Consider the following 21,946-nt stretch of genomic DNA (forward strand, 5'->3'; position numbering starts at 1 on the left):
AAATGCATGCTAGCACAAGATAGAGGGGCTGGGAAGGACCTATATCATTGTTTAATGTAATATCCTGAATTAAAATGATCTGATTAGGCCATTCTCTGTCAAATAATTCTCTAGCCTCACAGATATTTTTCTCAATCACGTATCAACTTTGGGTTGATTAAAACAATAAAAATAATGATATTAAATAAATGGGTGAATGCAGATATGCATGCCTTAGGGTTTGGTATCTCCTTTGGTCCATGGCTTCTAGGGGAACTATCTAGCTTCCCGCTTTTCTGCTCTCTTGGAGCCCAGTGAGGATAACTCCTATCAGAGTTCCTATGCCAATGCAGCAAATATGTTCTTGGTATTCTAAACTGACACCTAACAGGAGATTCCGTATTTCAAAAATGTGATTGGTTTTGCTTAGGTTATATGGACTTTAAGTGCTTTTGTGCAGTCATTCAATGAAATAATTGGTCCTTTACACCTCATATTGGAACTAAACCAATATTATTTTTTAATTTTTATTCCTAAGCTGGGGGAGTCTATCATCAGTTCAGGTGTCATCTGTAGGTAACACATTACCTACCAGTAGTGGTTTTCATAACAAGGACATTGATTTTATCCAACATAAAAATTTACAGTTAAGGAGTGCCAGTAATGGGTAGCTCAGCTCAGAGTTGTTCCAGCTCCAAGTTGACTTACTGTTTCCTGTGACTTTCTCCTCTTTCTAGCCAATTTGACTCTCAACCTTTAAATATCACATTCTTACAAAACAATGCCCAAGATAAGAGGATGGGTTGGAGACTGTCCTTGCCATCTATCTTTTTATAAATTAGGAAGAAACAGATTTCTTTGAGGACGTGACAGAAGAGATATCCTTAGATCTCCCTGACCAAAACTTCCGTACACCACGCATTAACGCTGGTGCATGGGAGTTGTTTAGATCAGTGGTTCTCAAAGTGTGGTCACCGGAGCAGCAGCAGCAGCAACAGCCATAAACTTGTGAGAAATGCAAGTGGTTGGGCCCCTCCCTAGGCCTACTGATTTAGAGGCTCTGGGGTTAAGGTCCAACAACATGTTGTAACAAGCCCTCCAGGTGATTCTGACTCAAGCGAGAGTTTGAGAATGGCTAACTAAGATCTGTCTGATTCATCCATTTCCTGGGTCTGAGCCCACCCTCTCTGGGCAGCTAAGGATACATTCTCCTCCAGGCCTTTGCATGTATTCCCTCTGCCTTGAATGTCCCTCACCACATGGGTTACTCCCTCATTTCCTTCACCTGACAGGCAACGCCTTCTGGGATAAGTATATATAAAACAGTAAAGCCTTAGTTAGGCACATGCCCCGGTATTCCCTATCTGCCCTTACTATTTTATTTCTCTCCAAAGAATTTATCACCATCTGACTATCACATATTTATTTGTGTCTGGTATGTTTCACTCTAGTGGGATTTAAGTTCCATGGAAGCAGAGGTTTAGGTCTATGCATTCACTGTTCAATTCCCCATTCAATGTTCTACCAGAACACTGTCTGGTATAGAATAGATATTAAATAAATACATGCTATATGGGTGATGAAAACATCGATATCCAAATGAAATTGGAAGAAGTTAAAGAATGGCTAATGGGTAGACAGGCAAGAGTGTGTTAAAGCAAACTGTTTACAATTGGAGTTTTGGAATAAAATCCATTTGTGAATGGAGAACTTAACTGTTTTTCATAATATAGAATATAGACATATTACGTTAACTTAAAAAAGCCTCCCTTTCACTTTAAATGCTAAGTTCAAATAAATTTGCATATATTAAACATTTTCTGTTCTATCAATTTTATAGCTTTTATCAATGAATGTCAGATTATTTTTAAATGAGCAGATTTGAACAACATAGAAATCTCCTTTAAAATTAAATTTTAAGTAAAGTTTTCTTCCAAAAATCCAGAAATTTATATAAGGGGGAAATTGAACACAACCAAATAGTTTCAACTTCTCATACTATTGATTTTGTTTCTTAGTCTTATTCTAGGAAGTTATTCAATATCTTGATTTGTTATCAATACCTGCTCTATGTTAAGAATAATTTTATGTAGGGGTCGGCTGAGTGACTCGGTTAAGAGTTAGCTTAAGAGCGCGAGCTCTAAGTAACAGGGCTGCCGGTTGAATTCCCACATGGGCCAGTGATGCTGCACTTGAGCTGAGCTGCCACTGAGCTGCCAACAGGTGGCAGGATGGCTGAGCTAGTGAGAGCACCTGCTCCTAACAATAACTACGCACACCTGCAACTAAGACTGAACTCAGCACCTTGAGCTGAGCTGCCACCCAGATGGCTCAATGGATAGAGCATGTGTTCTTAATAACAAGGCTGTTGGTTTGACTCTTGCTTGGGATGGTGGCTACGCTTACCTGCAACTAAGGTTGAACACAGCACCTTGAGCTCAGAGGCCATGAGCTGCCAATGGGCAGCCAGATGGCAACTGGCGCCCTCTACAACTTAGATTGAAGAAAAACAACTTGGCTGGTCCCCTTCCCCAATTAAAAAAAAAAAAAGAAGAAGAAGAAGAATTTTACGTAAATGAGTGCATGGTTTCATAAATGACTATATATTTATAAAATTTTAAATGGCATAATATGCTAAATATTATTGAATGAGATAAATAAAATTTCAATTGAAATTCATCTCTTGTTAGTTTAATATGGATAAAGCAAGATTTTTAGTAAAATACATATGAAAATCCTTGGAGTAAATTTTATCATTGAAATAATTTTCTCAAGAAGAAAATGAAATTATCACAGTATACATTTGTTATGACACTATGGCAAAACACAAGGCTTTTAGCTGCCTATTTACAAAAATTGTGTGTGTGTACCAATTTAGAGCACTGTTATAAATTATATGTAAAATGATGGATTGCAAACCAATATCAAGCAGTCTATAAAGCATGCAACTTTCACAGTGCTTCCACTTCACCATACAAGTGACTTTCCAGTGTTGCCCCCTTTTCTCTCTCTCTCTCTCTCTCTCTCTCTCTCTCTCTCTCTCTCTCTCTCTCTCTCTCTCTCTTAGTTTCAGGTATAAAAAGCAATGTAATAGACAATTATGCCCTTCACAAAGTGATAACCCCTGACATCGTACATAGCTGTTACAATACCATTGACTATATTCCTTATGCTGTACTTTATATTCAGTGACTATCTATCTATCTATCTATCTATCTATCTATCTATCTATCTATCTATCTATTTATAGTTGGCAATCAGTATTATTCTCCTTCAGCTTCAAGAGTTTGCCACCTTTACTCAATATAACACAGAAACCTTTTCTGAGGCTTATTCTCCTTTTCGCTTTTCAAAGATACAGCTGACTAAACTCCTTTTTGTATAACAATTCTGGTTTTGGATATGCTGTTTTATAAAGGGAATGACTTTCATGATTTCCAGTATAATTCAGATAAACCCTTCCACTCCATTCCTGACGTATGCCTTCTCAGTGACTTCTTACCTAAATGCAAGTTCTTCTCTTGTCCCATAGTATGTATTCACATCATTATTTGTTTTAGACATAATGATGTTCATTATTTACTTCACGTACATATTTTTTAATAGTCAAGCCAATGTCTGTACCTTCTTTATGTGATGGCTGCAATCAGTATGAGTTTCAAGAAGGCAGGAAGCAGTCTATTACATTGGAAATTTTTTAGAATAATTCTCCCATGTCAAAAAAATTTTCAAAATGATCATGCTATTCTACTATGTATGCTAGTTTTTCTTGGCTTTTAAATTCTTTCACACCCCATAAGAATTTCCAGGGCCCTAAGTCAACACGACACACACATTTAAATACAGTTTAATAGATTTTTACCTGTATATACATCTGTGAAATACTGAACCATTCCTTGCCCAGAAGGTTTTTCATGCTTCTTCCCAGTTGATATTGCTTTGCTATTTTGGCTATTACGTGTGTCTCTAAAATACCCTGCCAGAAACCTATTTATTTTCACATTGAGAAATTTTATACCAAAGGTGATGATAGTAGTATGCTGTTAGTTCAAAATTTAGTCACACAATAAGTTGATTTTACCCTGATAAGTGTGGTTTTTCATATGTGGAAAAATGCTAAATGCTCAGAGAAAGAATTACATTAGATCTGGATAGAAACATTAGGGATTTACTTTTCCCCCAAATAATCTCTATCATGAAAATTTAGTTTTGTTTCCATACATACTATTTTCATAACTATATAACACAAATTATGTTCTTCTGAAGTAAGGTACAAAATGATTACAATAATTATGGAGATAAAATAATAGTTTACTTATATAATAGTCACAATAGAATTGGTATTATTCAACCATTCCATTATATATATATATATATATATATATATATATATATATATATATGCTATTTTAATCCTCACAATAATGGTAAGGGGAAGGTAGTCTCTTATTCTCATTTTGGGGTGAGGGGTTAAAAAATTTGCTCAATGCTAAACAACAGTAAGGGGAAAAGCCAGGATTTGAACCCAGTCCAGGGCCAGAGTTCTCTTCTCTTACTCATTAAACCATATTGTCAACTTGAGATGCAGGAGTATAGCAGGATAAATTATTAGACAAAGAAGAAAATATCACAAATGGACTCTTTCTTACTACTCTTGCATTTCTGGAATATATTTTATGCCACATGGGAAGTTTGATTTCCATAACCTCACCTTTCCTGCAGTCTAAATATTATATAATACTTTTCATCATCATTTTATTTGTATTGAGAAAGGGACAATATGACAATCAGCTTGTATAAATGCAAATAATCAAATAACCAAATATGAGAGTTGTAAATTTTAGAATCATTTATAGCTATCTTTTCTCAGTTATAGAAACATAGCATCACTATATCTAAAGAAATTCTTGGAGGCTGATGCAAGATCATTTTACATTACTGGCTCTATTTTAAATCTGAAAAAGTACAGGTGATATATATACCTAAATGCCTTCTGTCATTATCTTCTAAAAATTTCAACTCTAACTCTTGATCCATAAGCTAAGTTTTTAAAATAAAGTAAATGCTTACATATCATATGCATCTCTCTATATTTGCTCTTTCTCTTCATTAAGGATTGCTTTATTTTTTAATATCATGAGGAATCATAGCATTTAAATTGAAAAGTTTTTTTTTCTCTTAAATGAAGTTTCTTTGTTACTTCTCATGAGTTAAGGAAAAAAGTCTTTATTGCCTGAACAAAGCAAGAGTACATACAATACAAATGCTTAATTGAGCATATTGATGATTAGATAGAGAAAAATGATGAAAGGAGAGATGCCAACACAAACAGAATTTGGTCATTCATTTTTACCCCCAGCGAATCAACTACTGCTCATTAATGTGGGTCTAACACTGATCCTGGCAGCCAACAACCCGGAGCGCCCCTCTGTAGGGCCCCACATCTGCATGCAGACAGCTTTTCTCTTATTTCTATTGTTAGAATACGCCAAGTAGCTCTCCCTTCCTTGTTGACACAATTAAATAAGTCTTAAATAAAGGATTATAAAGATAGTGAATGTTGGTGACTTTCTCCCACTTATTCAAAGATGAAAATGTTTTCTCCTAAAGAAACTAGGCAACAAAGCTATTATATGAAATATCAGCAGGAATTGCCCTGCGCATTAGTGAGCACAGATCTAATTTCTTGGCATCAGTTGGATTAAATAATAATAATAATAAAAATAATTTTTTTAAAAAAGTAAAGCATCTTCAATGAAACTGCACTACTGATGAAGATATGGACCAGTCTCCACACCTATGCTGTTACCTGTGGACTAGCTCGGTTCTTTTTATCTTAGGTTGTCTACCACAGGAAGTAACACCATTTTTTAGACAAGCAACTTGTTATTTTGAGCTGATATCATTGAGCCTTTCACAATATGTTGGTGGATCAGCAGCACAAGACCTTTCAGACCCTAAATGGCAGAAATAAACCCTTCTAAGGTTTTCTAAATCCTTCCTAGTCTCATAACAAGATTCCTCTGGTCAAGTACTGTAGGATGGAAAGTAGTACCCCATTACATGTTAAACACACCCAAGTGAGTCAGAGGGCTTGGCTGCCCGTTTAATGGGGTCCTACTACAAATACTCCGTAATACAAGTGACACGTGTAATTAGCCCTGAAGCAGGGACCAAAGCTGTTTCATTTTAGAAAGCGGGCAAATGGAATTTGAAAAAAAATAAAAAGCAAACCTCTTACCTTTTGTAGCAATCCGTACACACTGGGTTTTAGTTTCCTGAGGTAAAAATGAAAGAAAATAGTCAGTGTACATGATGTTTCCTATTTCATAAACTATAACTATTATGAAGCTCAATGGGGGTTATAAAATAGGTTTATAAATAATAAAATTGCAGTATTAAGGAAACTTTTAATGTTTTTATATGTATTCTCAGAGAGGTTTTTTTTTTAATCTAAAATAAGAACTTTAAAATTTTTCAATATTTTTCTGAAGATTTAGATTCTGTTTTCACATTGTAATGAAGCAGGCTATCTTGTCTGAAACAAGAAGTATGGCATTCTATTTGCATTTATTCTACTTTTTAAACAATCAGAAAGAAAAATGTATTTGCAAAGCCAATACAAATCAGATCCAAATATAAACTTGGTTTTCACCTCATAGCTGTACACTCAGACCAAAGCTGGTCATTATATACACTCACGTGGAGCCTAGCATGACTAAAGAGCTCAGTGGCAGGAGTTAGAAAGATCATCCAAAAATTACATAACAGTTGCAGTGTAATATAGCTGTTCTTTTTTTCTTTTTAATATAGCAGTTAGGGGTTAAATCTTTCTTGGTGTGATTTTTTTTTTCTCCTCTTGCTAGGCAGAGGGTTTCAAGGAAATAGTAGAAATAGAAAAAGGTACAAATTATTTCAGATTCTATTTTTTTATCTTTTGTTTCTTTTCTTTCTTTCTTTCTTTTTTTTTTTTTAATGTTGTGGGGTAGTACTCGGAGGAGGAAAGCATTTCCAGGCCCGCACTTCTGGACTTACTCAGTTTGTATTTTTGAATATACAAGAGGTTGAAAACGATGTTAAAGCCAGTGAACAAAACAGGCTATTTGCTTTTAAGATGCATTTATATCTCCATCTTGAGTAGTTTTATATGTCAATAAACCAAGAGTTTATAATTTTCTCTTAAGCATTTATTATTTTTAAATTAAATAAAATAAAGCAGAGAAGGAATGAGTAATTAAAAATGAAACCATGCACTTCTATTACTTAATTGTGACCCGAGGCCTGCATACTAAACTACAAGAGATTATTTTACTTTCCCACAAAGGCCCAAAGGGATTTTGATCTACTAAAAGCAATTGCTATTAACTCTATGAGGATTACCAGCTTCTGCTGGTAGGAGCCATGTCACTTTTAAAACTCTTTGCCAGGATAACTGTGAAATATATTATTGCTACTTTGTGCTTTGATTATACCACATGTAGATATATGAACAATTAGAAGAGAAAATTCATAACAAAGCTTTTAAAGAGTGTGAGAGAAGATCCTTTATAATTAACAGACACTCATTTAATACTCCTCTCATATCACACACCAAGTAATAAAAGTTAGTTTGGAATCTCTCACCTTGTTAAAAATGATTACCCAAACACAGACTGTTTTCTACCACTATGCTGCTTTATACCCAGAATGGAACAGTAATGTCCATAGTCATCTAATTTTTGAGCAGCCCAGTTTTACCAGCAGTACATAATAATGTGTAAGTGGGAAGCGGGCAGCCAAATTGCCTCTAAAGACTCCCTCTCATGTAGAGATAAACTAAAAGAGAAGGGCATTTCCAACCCTGAGCAGCCTCTGGCTTTGGGGCACGTACGTCTTATGAGATGCTGTGACATTTTTCTCTGCCATATACTGTAAGCCAACCATATACAGTAGGCAGAAAGAGCTTTTATTCAAAAGCAGCTAGTCAATACCCCAAGTTCTCATGCTCCCTGAAAAAATGTAAATGGATTGTTATGTCTTCCAATTAAACTATTTCAAGATATAACATGACTGTTGCAATTGGATATCACCTATTTCACATCATCCCTCAAGTTCCCACCTCAGGGACTCAATTACCCAAACCCAGCAATTTCCTATACAGCCATAAGTGCACAGAAATGTCATTCTTCTACTGGATTTTAAATCGTGGACATTTTCTATTCTCAATGTTTTTTTTGTTTTTTTTGTTTTTTTGTTTTGTTTTCCTATCTTTATCTGAAAAAAAAATAAACTAAATAAGTTTTAGGAAACAAAAATCTTTCAAAGAGAACAGCATGAGGCATGCAAGACCAGGTGATTTCCCCACATAAGGAACCACTGGTAGTTTCTAACTTCCTGTTGTGTTTTCTTCTTCAATATTCATTTGGGATCAGCGGCAGGGCTAAAAAACAACTGTGTCCAAAATGGGAAAAGGAGGAGCAACCAGAGAAACGGAAAACAGGCTTCTCTAATGGCACAGCATCCAGCCATCTCCAGGCAGCTTTCTGTTTAGGTTCTGTCAGATAGACCACGGGCGTCCTATTACTTTGTAATCAGAGGATTGTTACTTGTTATTTACTATTTGGCTTGTACCTCCTGAAAAGTTTATAAGGGTTTATTAGCCTGCTGTGGAACACACATTCTGTTTATCCTGCAGTAAATTTAATCTTACAAAGTGCGTTACTACTGAGCAAGAAGGCAGAACAATGCCCAGAATTTACTCGGGCTCAAGTCCCAGCAGCAGCACACCCACCTTTCCAAACCATTTTGTTCACAATTGCTCATGTGGGCTCCCCTGAAGAAGGCTTAACTTCTTCAGAAGCAGTAACAAGAAAAGAGAAATCCTGTGCAAGGTAATTTATAAAGGAGCCTCAGCCCAAAACTGTGCATACAGCTGGGAAGAGAAACACCATCCCCTTTACATCATTTTGTTTGTTTGTTTGTTTTTTCATGACAAAGACTACTGCATGTTTATAAACTTCAACTGCAGCTTTTCCACAGGGCAGTGTGAAAGCATCTTGTGGAGGAAGCTTACCTTCTCCACACTGCTCATTGCCTGGAAATAGATGTTGTACCCTTTGCGTGGAGCCAAAGGGGGGTTCCAAAAGCCCTGATACGTCCTGTTGTCCCCCACTGTGAATGGGGCAGGTTCCGGAAGGTTCCCTGGGGGGAGCTCTGCTGCAAAATAGTAGGGTGCGCCCCCGCTCATGGCATTCTGGTAGGTGACGGGAACCTGGTAGCATTCCATTGCTCCGGCCTCGCGCTTGGTGCGGTGTGGGTGCAGCTCTTCCACAACAATCTGATAGGCGCTTTGGTGAAAAAGAAAACACAGCACAAATTTAAGATTCTAGATACTGAGATGTGTCAGTCAAGTATTTAATAGTGACATGCAACACTTACAAAATCTTTAAAGTCAGTCTGAACCCACTACATTCTTTTCTCAATAAAATAGAATTTCACACGGCTTCTAACCCCAATGTAGTTACTAAGGGACTGAAAAAAAGTTAACAACATAAAATGAACACCATAGAACTACACATTTTTAAATGTTGAGAAAGTCACCCTAATAAGGAACCTGATATAGTAATCAGAGACATATAATAAATTAAGTTCTTTGTCTGATATTTTTAAATGTTTAAAGTTAACATTTTCCTTTTAAATGATAGTATGGAAGGCCCAGGTCCAAGGCCCAACAGAATGGCTGCCTCAGGGCGGAGCTCAAAGCACCAGTTTGCAGTTGTCATCATGTTAGAGACAGAATGTGCTGACAGGCTTCTTCACTTCTTGACCTTGCCACGGCATCAACATTGGCTCACAGCTATGCAGATCTAAAGCACAAGTGACATGCTGCAAATATGGGCACAGATGGACAGAAATCTGTCTTCACCACCGAAATAGACTGACTCCTTCTTCTAGAGTTGTTAATAATAAAATGTTACAAATTGTAGAGACAGATGGCAATTGGCCTATTAAAGCTCAAACCTAAACCTTACAATACCGTTTTTAAAAGTCTTAAACCTTCCGACAATAGCTATTATTTTAAGAGAATAAGGAAATTAAAGAAATGCAACTTTAAAGATCTGCTTATTATCAATTTCTGAAACTCATTTATAAATACTATTATAAATACTATTCTTTCTTTGTAGGACATTCTCTAGGCAAACACTTTTAGGAAATGTCTACCTAAGAAATTTGATGTTATTAATATGTTTTTATATATTGCTAATGAATTTAAAACAATTATATTTCAAAATTACTGAAAAATATTAGAAAATCCATTGCTATCACATATACACTCATAAATAAGCTGTGTGTAGGGCTGCATGTTTGACTCTTGAGTCTCCAGGCAAATATGCTCATTGTGTACACTGAATACAGTCTCTAGTCAATGGATCTCCATCAGGAAAAGAATATTTAATTTAATGAATTTCATAAAAAAAAACCCACAACAACACATATACACACACATGAGAGGAGGGGGGAGATTGATTTTTCATCTATGACAATTAAAAATTAAAATTTATATCAGCTTAGAATCTGGTATAAAATTCTAATTTAATATAAACTGTTATACCTACCTGTAAACATAAGACCTTCATATTGGGTTGTCGGGAAAGTCATGACACATTTTTAAATTGAAACACATAGAAAAATATGTCATGACTTTGCCAACGATCCAATAGCTTAAAAGAAAGGAGCTTTACAAATTAAAGATTTTCTTTTCTTTTTAATTACTCAAGTTCCCATTAAAATATTGCTGAGAAGTTGGTAAGTTGGTATCCATCTCCTTTTTTTTTAGAAATATAGAAAATGTATGAATGTCAGAAATTGAGATTTGGGCAAGTAACTAAGGGAGAAATCTATATTACTTGAAATTATGTATACTGCATCATTCTCTATATCTCTGCTGAATTGGGTTTCTAAGCTCCTAGGAATGGTATTACAAGATACATGCTCTCTGAAAGGTCAGTGGAGTAAGCATATGCTAATTTTAAAATACAGGAAATACATAAGCATAGCCTTTGAAGAGAAAAAAGTAAAGATCATAGCTGACATATGCCATGTTAAGCAAACCTGGTCTGGTCTTTTTTTTTTATTTGTTTATTTTCAATCTAGAATACACATTTGTATGCTATGCATTGGCATATCCTGTGGATACATATATGTAGATAAATTCACATATGCACACATTCAGTCTTAACTAATTCTATTAAATTGACATAAGTTGTACATTCCAAATTAGGACATTTCACGCAAAGCAGCTTATCTTTCTAGGTCTACTAGGAGCAAAGCAAACTGCTGATGGTGGAGAGAAATGAAGGAAGAAAAAGTGCTATTTGCTCTTTGGGACGATCCCACTGAACTTGAGATGGAACCCCACATTAAAAATTATTAAATTCATTTTTAAAAGAAATTATCTTCCCTTCATTGTTCAATTTGTCTGAGCGAGCTGCTCTCCAACCACATACTTTCACTTTTTCTAAACTGTTTTTTCCCCCTGCTACTTTCTTATTTATCAATACAAATTAATTTAAGAACAGAAAATAAGTAATGAGAAATCAAATTAGAAGTGGTTTGACTGATTACATGAAATGGGTCTGTGCTCTCTCATCCTTGTGCTTGTCTAATTACCTAATGGTACTTAACTGTAGCTAGATCTAAATATTATTCAAGCTTAGTACTCTAGCAATTTAAAATATTTCAAAGTCACCTGAAGAGTTTAATTCACTCTACCCATACTTCATATATTCCCCATTCCTTTTAATTATGTTTTAAAATATTTCTAAAATTAAGTTAAAATCAATATACTAGCATTATGAATCTTCACTCAATACTCAAAATATGATTTCCTTATATTAAAAATCTAAAAATGATTTCTCTATACTATAATCTAACTTGATTAAATATTGGAATGTAGTCATTCTTAGTTTTCTGGGAAGCCAGATAATGACATCTCAATACACAATTTCCCTTCAGTTATAAAACTGTAAGACTATACAAAGGGATTTTGCCATTAGCTCAAAAGGCCATATCATATACATGTGGTAGATAGTTCTCTTGATTTAATAATTAAAAATGTTGGAGGTGAACCCAAAATTACCTCTAACAGCCTGCCATGGAGTTTTTTGTTTTTAGCACAACTAGTAAGTAAATCTGTGAATTTGGTTATAATTTCAACTTGTACACATTCTTAGTGATATCAAATAACAAGTCTTATAAAATCGTATACTTTTTCGTTTTTATCTAAAACATCTCCTTAAAACTTCAGGAGAAACTCCCCAGCTCCAGTGTTTAGTTATTTCTCTTATGGACAGACTTTCCAGGATCTCACTGCCACCATTCTCAAACTGCCCCAGAGTCAACACTGTGATGATCTACAGTGTAAAGGTTTAATTGTCGTCGTGGACATTGTATTTTTTGCTCTCCATCTCTTCACTCTTTAAACACACAGGCCAGGTCTCTCATGACTTATCTGTTTCTGTAAGAGGAACTACCAGTTTCTGAATAACAAATCTTGAAATCCTGGCATTATCTTTAACAAGGTCTATTTTTAACCATGTTTTATCTCCCTTGTAATATACTGCTGCACTTGAGGGCATGCCCTAAATTGCCTTATGTGGTCTTCTATTCCAAGTATCCAGCTTGGCTTCTGGCACATATTAAATGTTATTGAATGAATGAATTTACAGAAACCATGGGTAACGTTACCTTTCAAATTAAACAAAACTAAACTAAACTAAATGGACAAACTCTACCCAACAAGATTTTCACCGGTGCTATGACAGAGGGTTTTGGAACTGGAGTTTGTTTGACATATGGAAGGCAAGAAAAGAAAGAATCAGGTATTTCCACTGGAGTTTGGAAAAATGGATGGTGAAACACAGTCTGGCAGAGATTAGCTATGCTATAAAGTAGGGGAAGCTAGAACCCAGTGACTAGAGCCTATGATAGCAAAGCTAACAGATGGCTGCTCTCGGGGGTTTTAGCTGGGGCGCAAATCGGCATGGCTTTTATTGGGAGGGGAGGAGATGGGCCACAGAGTGGAAATGGCAAGAAGCATTAGCAAAGAAGAGATTCTGATAGGCTGACATAAATAACAAAGAAATTGGGTGGAAAGTACAAGAATTTCAAGAATCTGAAAGTAGTATTGAAGATGCAATCAAAGATTTGAAGGACCAGGCCATAAACACAATGCTTTGAAAATCCTACAACTTGGGTCCTCATTTTCTAAGAAATTAGAGCATTGGACAAGATAAGCTTCAAAATAAGCCATCAATTACTGGTGACAATACCAAAGCTAGGAATGTGGTCAGTGGAAAGAAGACAGGACCATATCCTGAAAGATTCAAAAAGCAAAGAGGGCAGGGCTGATCTGAGGCCAAACTGCCCAACCACACTAGTCTGGCTTTGCCACCTGGCCCCAACCTGTAGGTGATACCAGATAGCTGGTCAGTCATTACAAAAAACTAAAGATGGACAAGATGGGATGAGATTATCAGTTGGAAAAGAGGTTTTCCCTCCTTGCTATGAACATTCTCTTAAAACACATCGTTTTTATACATCACTTAATCATTTCTTCTTGTAGTATTCTGGTTTAAAATTTATTTTTTGAACACTAATCTCCAACATGTAAAATATAGAGTTCTCACACATGGGGCTCAATTCCAGAAAAGTTCAAATGTCTTTCCAATATATGCAAGGAGGTGAATTTCTGTGTCGGAGGAAGAGGCTATATGATTTTCAGGGGTTATTTTTGCATAACCATCAATTCAGATTATATAAATTCTTGGTCATTAAAAATTTTGTGATAAGTAATTAAACAAAGTTGAAGAAAGAGTTTTGATTTTAAAATATGTTATTGATAGCATGTTTATTAATTCAACAAGGTTCCGGAGCACCAGCTTGAGCAAAGGATTTAGAAGGCTGCAGGCACCTCCGATTGTCCATGACATTCTGGATCCAGGCTCTGTGTTTGTGATCATTTTATCTTTGATTTACAGTGTTTAGCACAGTGCCCGGCACATAACACATGGCCAATCAATGTTGGTACAATAAATTCATTAAATGAATAAAGAATTAGTGTAAGTTATATGTAGCACAATTGTGCAACAATAATATACTGTTTCCAGCTTATATTAAGTAAAGCTGAATTCATTTGAATATAACTCTTAAAACATAAACGCAAGTACATGGCAGCTCATTTAAATAGCAGGAGCAGAATCGAACACCTACAAAGTAAATTTCATCACAGGTAGGAACATGTAAGTGATCTTGATTACTTATCAACAGAAAAAGATATTGAATACAGGCATTTTCTCCCTCTCCTTTGGATCAGCAATCAGACTCACTCACAGGTCATTGATTCAGGAATAGCACTTTGCATTTTCAAGGAGCCAGTGTTTTACAAGTACTTATATTACAAGTGTATCCAGTCATCTCTTTTTTTCCTGTGGTGTGGTATTCCTCTTATTTTAACCCAGACAGGGCTCAAGAGTTTCCTTATGAACTCACATAGATAGATATATTATATACATATATATATATATATATATATATATATATATATATATATATAATTAAAAATATTTCTTTCTTTAGAGTGATAGATATAGGATTGCCTGAATGGCTAGTATGTACTTATAAGGTCAAATGTATTCATTTTACACATAGAATGAAGATGAATTTTATTTCTTAATAAATGAAAATGTAAACTACTTGAGAAAACTCAATTATGAAATACCTGCACTGATTTTTATGTCCTGATTTATTTCTCAATAGAAGTATGAAAGTCAAAGTATTTACAAAATTTAAAAATTTCAAATGGAAACTTGTTAAGTTTTAAATACTTATCTAATTACAAATGTACATAAATTAAAATGGTTGGAATAATTTCACTCAATCCCTGAAAATAACATGGCTCCCAATTTTATGCAAGAGGAGGTTACTATGGGAGATTTTAACAATGAAAAGATAAAGGAAATAGCAAATTGAATTTTAATATTTACTATGGAATTCCGGATAAGCAGTCATTTAGGAATTAAAAGGTCATATAGGCTACATTTATTATAAGTATTCTCCTTTTACTTCCTCAAAGCTTCCTATTTTTCAATCATTCATATGAAATTATTCAGAACAGATTTTATGCTTTGGACCAGAGGTATTTTCTCATTCTATTTCTGACAAAAACCTTCACAGCTCATATACCATAGATACCAATAGAGGAAGTGAAATGAAATAGGACTAGAGAAAAAAAAATAAATAAAAGAGCAGCTCTTAAATCAAACAGCACAGCAAGGTGAATGATTCAGTTCATGAATATCTCAAAAAGCCCCTTAGTATTCTACTCTTAACTACAAGTCTATCTTTAAGCTTTGTCCAAATGAAAAACAAAGACAAAACAAAACAGAAATAAAACTTTCTGACAGTAAATGTCAAATGACCATCTCTTAGAAATGAACCACTCACTATATTGGCTGCTAAGCAACTATGAGAAAACATCCCTCCTACTGGCTGTTTTCTCCTTTAACTCTTATTTCCTCCTCTTACCTGATAGGTGCACCTTTGGCCTGTGCTGGTCTCAACAATACAGTTATTGTGGTGGCAGTTTCATTGAGAGAGGCATCAACTCCTTCATAGTCAGGCAAAGTTGGAGCTGATGAGTGATAAGGGAAAAAAAAAGTTTCAATCAATTAACAGGAATATATGATAGTTCAGGTTGAATAAATCATCCTGGCTGAAGGAAAAATCAATGTAGTACTTAATTATCTAAAATATACCTTATTTTGTTGAATAACATATGCCACTGAATGTTAACCCTGGGAACTTAAGGCAGCAAGACATATAAAACCAAGAGTTGCTGACATTTAAATAATAATTTGGCAACTTGTGACACACACTCCAAACACTTTGTGAAGATGCTTTAGCTTTTAGTTTCTTGAGGCCTTGAAATCAGCAATGACGGGATGGGATGAAGATGGTAACAGTACAGACTCTGGAGTCCTCGTGGAGTTGCACGTGGAGATGTGGAGATAGGAATGACAGGAACTGAGGTAAGGACTGCCGGGTGAGGAGGTGCTATTTATAATCTAGTGGTTGTGAAACAACCCCATTAAAATCTGGGTCTATTTTCACCAGCATAGTTGCAATAGAAACACATCAAGGAAGTGTGCCAAATGGAAATGGGAACTTTAGTTTTTGTTTACCACGAACTAGTATATTAGTTGCCAGATTCTTGAAAAGAAGAAACATCAATTTTCAAAATATTTGATAATGTTTGGGGGGTGGGGACTTCCTAATCATGAGCTGGGTGAAAAAGTAAGTGCAAATGTCTTTTGCCTATTTCCATGCAGAAAGATGTTTGAAGGAGCATATAACCTGTGAAATGTGTGCCTTATCATAATAACAGAACCAATGGCATCTAAGAATTTTTTTAACTAGTTCACTCATTCATTGAACATTTATTAAATGCATACTATGTGTCAAATTTTATAATTGCTATAAATATAAAGAAAAATAAAGTGTAGTCTGACATTTATAAGTAGAGGATCACAGTTTATTAAGAGTGAGAGTCTTACAAAAACTTACAGCAAAATGTTAGGTGTCCAAAAGACAAAGATGTTAATTTGCCAAATGAGTGGATCTCAAGCTAGTGAGATCAGAAGCACCGGGGGGGGGGGGGCTTCTTAAAATAAAACTCGCTGCCTCTCTTTCCTAGAGTTTCTGATCCAGTAGGTCTAGGGAGGGGCCTGGTAACGTGTTTTTTTAGCGGGTTTCCCTGGAGAAGACCACACTTAAAGAATCACTACTCTAAATCAGTGTTGGGGGTTGAGAGGATAAAACAGGGAAGACTTCAGGGTTTAGGTGATGCTTTGAGCTGGATGTTAAAATTAGGATAAAAACTCATCAGGCAGAGAAAGCATAGAATAAAATTCCAGAGAGAGGAAGCAGTATGTTTGAAGACACCTAATGTGAAAGGGCATGGTATGTTCCAACAACCATAAGCAGTAGCCTAAGCCTGGAGCTTTGTGCTCACGCACAGGTAGGACTGCAGGATGGAAGGAGCTCTATCTATGATGAAGAGCCACAAACGCTACCCATGCATGGATGTGTGGGTGTTATCTCTCTGGATACCATATAGTAGATTTTGAAAAAAAATTAAACTTGAGAAGAAAATATATGTTGTATAAAGACCAATGTAAAAATACATTGGAGCAACACAAGACTGAAGGCACGGATACTGCTTAGGAAGATTTGTCAACGATCTGTTTAAAATATGGTCCAGATAGAAAGGCAGGAATAGTGACATTATAAAGAGGCAAATTATCTAAGTGTTATTTAGGAATTAGAATCTATAGATATTATATATGCACACTATATATATGCATATTACATATATATGTATCATACATACATACACACAAACATATAAATAATGCCCCCAAGTATCACTCCTTCAATAACTTTATTTCATGTTTATTTAAACTGCTTTTAAAATGCTAAGGAATATAATTACTGGACTCAATGGATAAATAACAATAAATTACCTGAAAAGTTCAAGTCACATTTAGAACTACATACGCAACTAAATTTTATCAGCCTGAGCCTGATTAGTATATGTTCCCAAGATAGAGTGATCACACCAAGTTTTTAAAGTTCAAATCAAGCACCATGGACACAATTTGCTTCGAGTGAAACTGCAGTTAAATAATTCTAAGAAAATGCTAAATGGGTGTTCAGTAGTTAATTATAAATTTTCTATTCAACACAAAAAACCACATGAGAACCATTGTTATGGCTCTCAATAATGTCCATTTGTTCAATGCTATCAGTTTTACAGTTTATGTAAATTTTGTACACATCTCTGCTGAAGGATCTTATTCATTTATAGCACTATTGCTAATTCTAGAGGGTAGAAAACATGTCTGAGTATGTTATGATATCACCAAGTCATATTTTATAGTAAAGTGACTCAACAAACGTTTTAAATTGATGATTTAGAGTTGTTCCATTAGGAAATAAATTAGCAAATTTAATACATTGCTACTTTCTAACATGATGAATACTTTAATATTCTTCTTTATTAGGATATTAATATAAATCAAATATTATACAAAGGAACCACAGCTCATACTGAAACTATAGCTGATTTTTCATGATACAATTTTTCAAAGTTTTGTGTTATATAAAAAATCTTTTCAAATAAAATTTCAGACTTAAAAAGATTGTGTGGCTTCCTTCTACTGCTTCCTTACCGATTCAGAACAACCGTAGAAAATTTTTAATGATGTATTACACCATTCATATGTGCTATGTAGAAATATAATAAAAATAAACATAAAGACACAAAAAGAACTTAGAAATTCAAAATTAGTACTTTAATATTTTAATTTTAACATGTTAAATAGTTGATGTTTTTAAATTTTAACTCTTCAGTTACCTATATATTTATTTTAGTAATTGTAAACAAATAATATAAAACATTACATGAGCTAGAGCAGATTTAGGGCATTTTTACAATGCTAATTCTTGGCAAAAATTTAAGCAGGTCTAATTGACAACTTGATTGAAGGAGAAACCACGTCTTTAAACAATCTACTCAAATGCAAACTATGAAATTATTAGCGTAATTTATGTAAATTTAATTATATTTATTTATCAACCTAACACATTGCCATTCTGAAATTTAGATAAATTTATGTGAGATTTCAGAGAAAGAAAAGCTCATATTTGTTTACAATTATCAGAATGTCTGTGCAAATGGGACAGAGAGACAAGGTATGTGGTGCTAAAATAGTAAAGATCTTTTACCATTCTTTGATTAAATCCATTTACAGTAAAGGTATGATACCATAATAATTACAAATTCCTCAAAAGTATTATAGTCCTATTAGCATAGATACTAAACTTTAATAGATTACTAAGAAAGATATAATGTAATTTTTAAAAAGACCGCTGTCAATTAAAATAACTATTTCAGATGTATTTGGGTTTAGACATATAACCAAGAATAACCTGTATTTAAATAATTACTTAAAGTGCCTTCAATCATAAATTACATTAAAGATTCAATAAGGAATTGAACTACACTCAGTGTATATGTGATTCCCGAGGCCATGCTATTAAAAAAACAATCCTCTATTTATTTGCATACCTGAGATGTTGGTTGTCACATTGATGGTTGTGGCTGGCCCAAAGCCTTTGACTGTGCTGGCTCTTATGAAAAACTGGTACGTGGTTCCAGGATGGAGATGCATAAAGACATGGTGTGTACTGTTCCATAAATTTGATACAGTCTGTGGAGGTCCAGCCACTGGGACTGCAGGATCAAAAGATCTTATGCTGCTGTAGCTAACCTGTTTTAAGAAATATATTTCCTATTAAATAGCCAATATAAGTCATTCAAAGCCATCTATATGGAATGAATCACATTTTTTTTTCAATTCTTTTTCTTCTCATTTTGATATGGTTATGGAGCTGTTATTCTGTATCTATTGTCTGCCTACCTATCTATCATCTATCTATCGACAGATACACCTAGAGGTATATCTGATTGGACCAATATACATCTATTTTTGTCTATCAAAGATTGTGAATGCATAATCTTATAGTTACATATTTTAATGCATATGAAACAATGAAAGTGTTCAACAAATGGTTGTTATAATTAATTTATGCATTGTCCAAGTTACATACATTTCATGTAAACAGTAATCAAGCATGCTGATACAGTCACAAATTACAAGACTATACTACTGATTTCCATTCCCATCATGCACTCTGCAGCCACTAGGAATTTAAGCTTTTAATGCTCTAATCAACACTGACTACACAGGAACAAAACTACACATTTGTACAATTAAAATGATCCTTTCTTCCTTATTTTGAGTTTCTCATATTTAAAAATATGATAATTTAGATTCAAAGTTGAGATAAAGCTCTGGCATAGTCAGATTTATAATATATTTTGCTTTTTTTGGTATGAATCCCTTCAATGGTCTCCCATAAATCACAGAATAAAATTAAATTTCTTAATTTTAAAAAAATTCCCTCTTTACATCCATCTGTAAGTCTGTTTGAAAAGACCAATCCTGCTTCCCTAAAACAACAACGAAAACATACATTTACTTTAAGAATTTTAAAATTCTAGATACCACACAATGTTTGTCTTTACATTAAATTTTGGGATCAATGAATGTAAAGTAAAGCAGAAGAGAGCTAACAATGATTTTATCCCCTTAATCCTCACTTACTTTTCCCCCTTATTTCCCTCTGTCCGTTTCCTTTTACTCTCCCTTCAATACACATTTCAATTAACTTCCTTGTTCTCTCAGTACCTCATATTGAGTGATGATTCCATTTGGATCCAAAGGCTCTTTCCAGTTCAAGAAAATCTTATTTTCAAAGGATGTTCCTTGAAGAGAATTGACTGGTACAGGGCCAGGCACTATAAATCCATACATTTCGGTTATAAGAATTTTTATATCAGAAACAGGAAAAGTAAATCATGTAAGCCAGATAAACCAAATTAAAAATTCATAAAATAAATATAAATGTGTCTTTAAAAAGAAAATAATCTTACACGACCAGTTTCCTGACTTTAATATATGGGAACTTAAAGTAAGTCTATCAGCTTTTAATGCAAAAAATGTACAACTACAAAGTTATTTTTATTCTAAAGAGTATTTTATCACTTTACAGGGTTAAATAAATTGTGTTGTCTATTTTTCTCTGTTGCATACCTCTAATACCATGAAAATCTCAATTGTAATTTGTTTCATAAACAGAGCTGTATTTCCCTGACAGATATTTTGAAGATTATAAGCCCCTAAAGAGTCTCCATAAACAAAGTTCATAAAATAATGAATCATAATAATAACTAACACTCCTTACACGCAAAAGGCAAATTATATAGTACTGAACTGAAATGCCCAGTGATAGGCAATCTGACTTTTATAGCTAGTTATTAAATTTTCTATAATTTAAGAGATACATTGATTATTACAATTTTTTTTAAAAACTGTTAAGATAAATAGGTTCAAATATCATTGCTTCAGTCTTTCAAATGAAATTCACTTTTTCAAAACTAAGAATCAAACCATTTTATAACATCATTATTTGTTTAAAACTCAAAAATCAGTCTAACTAGTTTTGAAGTGTCCCCCGGTATGACAAGATTTGAGGAATATTCATTCTGTATTAGCAAATGTCATGTAACTGACAACACTGAATGGCAGAAATAAATGATGTGTCAGCTTCTATTGGCAAGATACAAGATACGGGATACTTTTGTTATCGTCTTTTTTTATACATGTAATTTAAGTATAGTTATTTATTCACATAAATAACCACTTTCTTGTTCTATTAATGTTTTAAAATATATCCTTTCCATCTTACTTTGCTTAAAATTGTTTTCTTTTGAAAATATTGACCTAATATTGGGGAAGTATGCTTTCCAATTAATATTTTTCCTTAATATTACATTTCAGTGAGCTTCACACATGACATTATCTAGAAATGTAGTTTCAGAGCATAAAGCAATTTTGTAAGGATTGAAATAAATTAAAAATCACTGGATCAAAGGAAATGCATTGCATCGTGGTTAGCAGCAGCAAGAAATTCTGAATGCTATGTCAAAAGAGTAAGATTTATTTCAATCTACAAAGGGATGATGAATGATGTTATGACCTATGGGACAGCCAACATAATTTGGAACATTAATAATAAATTCATAAAGGAAGGAAACCCACAATAAACAGAAAAGAGGTCAGCACTGACCTTCACATGATCTGTTCATGCATCTGTCAACTGAGGTCTCAGGCAGGAGTTAACCAAAGACATCCACTTCACCTACACCCTACCCAGTCTATAGTATCGGCACAGGCTGTGCAGTTGATCAAGGTAGAGAGGCTGGGATGGCCCCTGTGTGCCATAAGTGTCATCTACCGAGGCT

The 21,946-nt window shown here is 34.3% G+C and overlaps 1 protein-coding gene across 1 annotated transcript in view; it reads right to left on the minus strand.

Moving 5' to 3' along the window:
• Nucleotides 1–21,946, minus strand: part of PTPRK (protein tyrosine phosphatase receptor type K) — a gene marked incomplete at its 5' end in the record, with an annotated part of 136,273 nt that overhangs the window by 86,563 nt on the left and 27,764 nt on the right. The window contains 5 exons of the mRNA XM_019661220.1: nucleotides 6,221–6,257; nucleotides 9,032–9,305; nucleotides 15,544–15,649; nucleotides 19,148–19,349; nucleotides 20,331–20,440. Of these exons, the coding sequence (XP_019516765.1) occupies nucleotides 6,221–6,257; nucleotides 9,032–9,305; nucleotides 15,544–15,649; nucleotides 19,148–19,349; nucleotides 20,331–20,440 (729 nt within the window). The remainder of the gene's footprint in view (nucleotides 1–6,220; nucleotides 6,258–9,031; nucleotides 9,306–15,543; nucleotides 15,650–19,147; nucleotides 19,350–20,330; nucleotides 20,441–21,946) is intronic.

Source organism: Hipposideros armiger, unplaced genomic scaffold, assembly GCF_001890085.2.
Source record: "Hipposideros armiger isolate ML-2016 unplaced genomic scaffold, ASM189008v1 scaffold_340, whole genome shotgun sequence".
Classification (NCBI taxonomy): domain Eukaryota; kingdom Metazoa; phylum Chordata; class Mammalia; order Chiroptera; family Hipposideridae; genus Hipposideros; species Hipposideros armiger.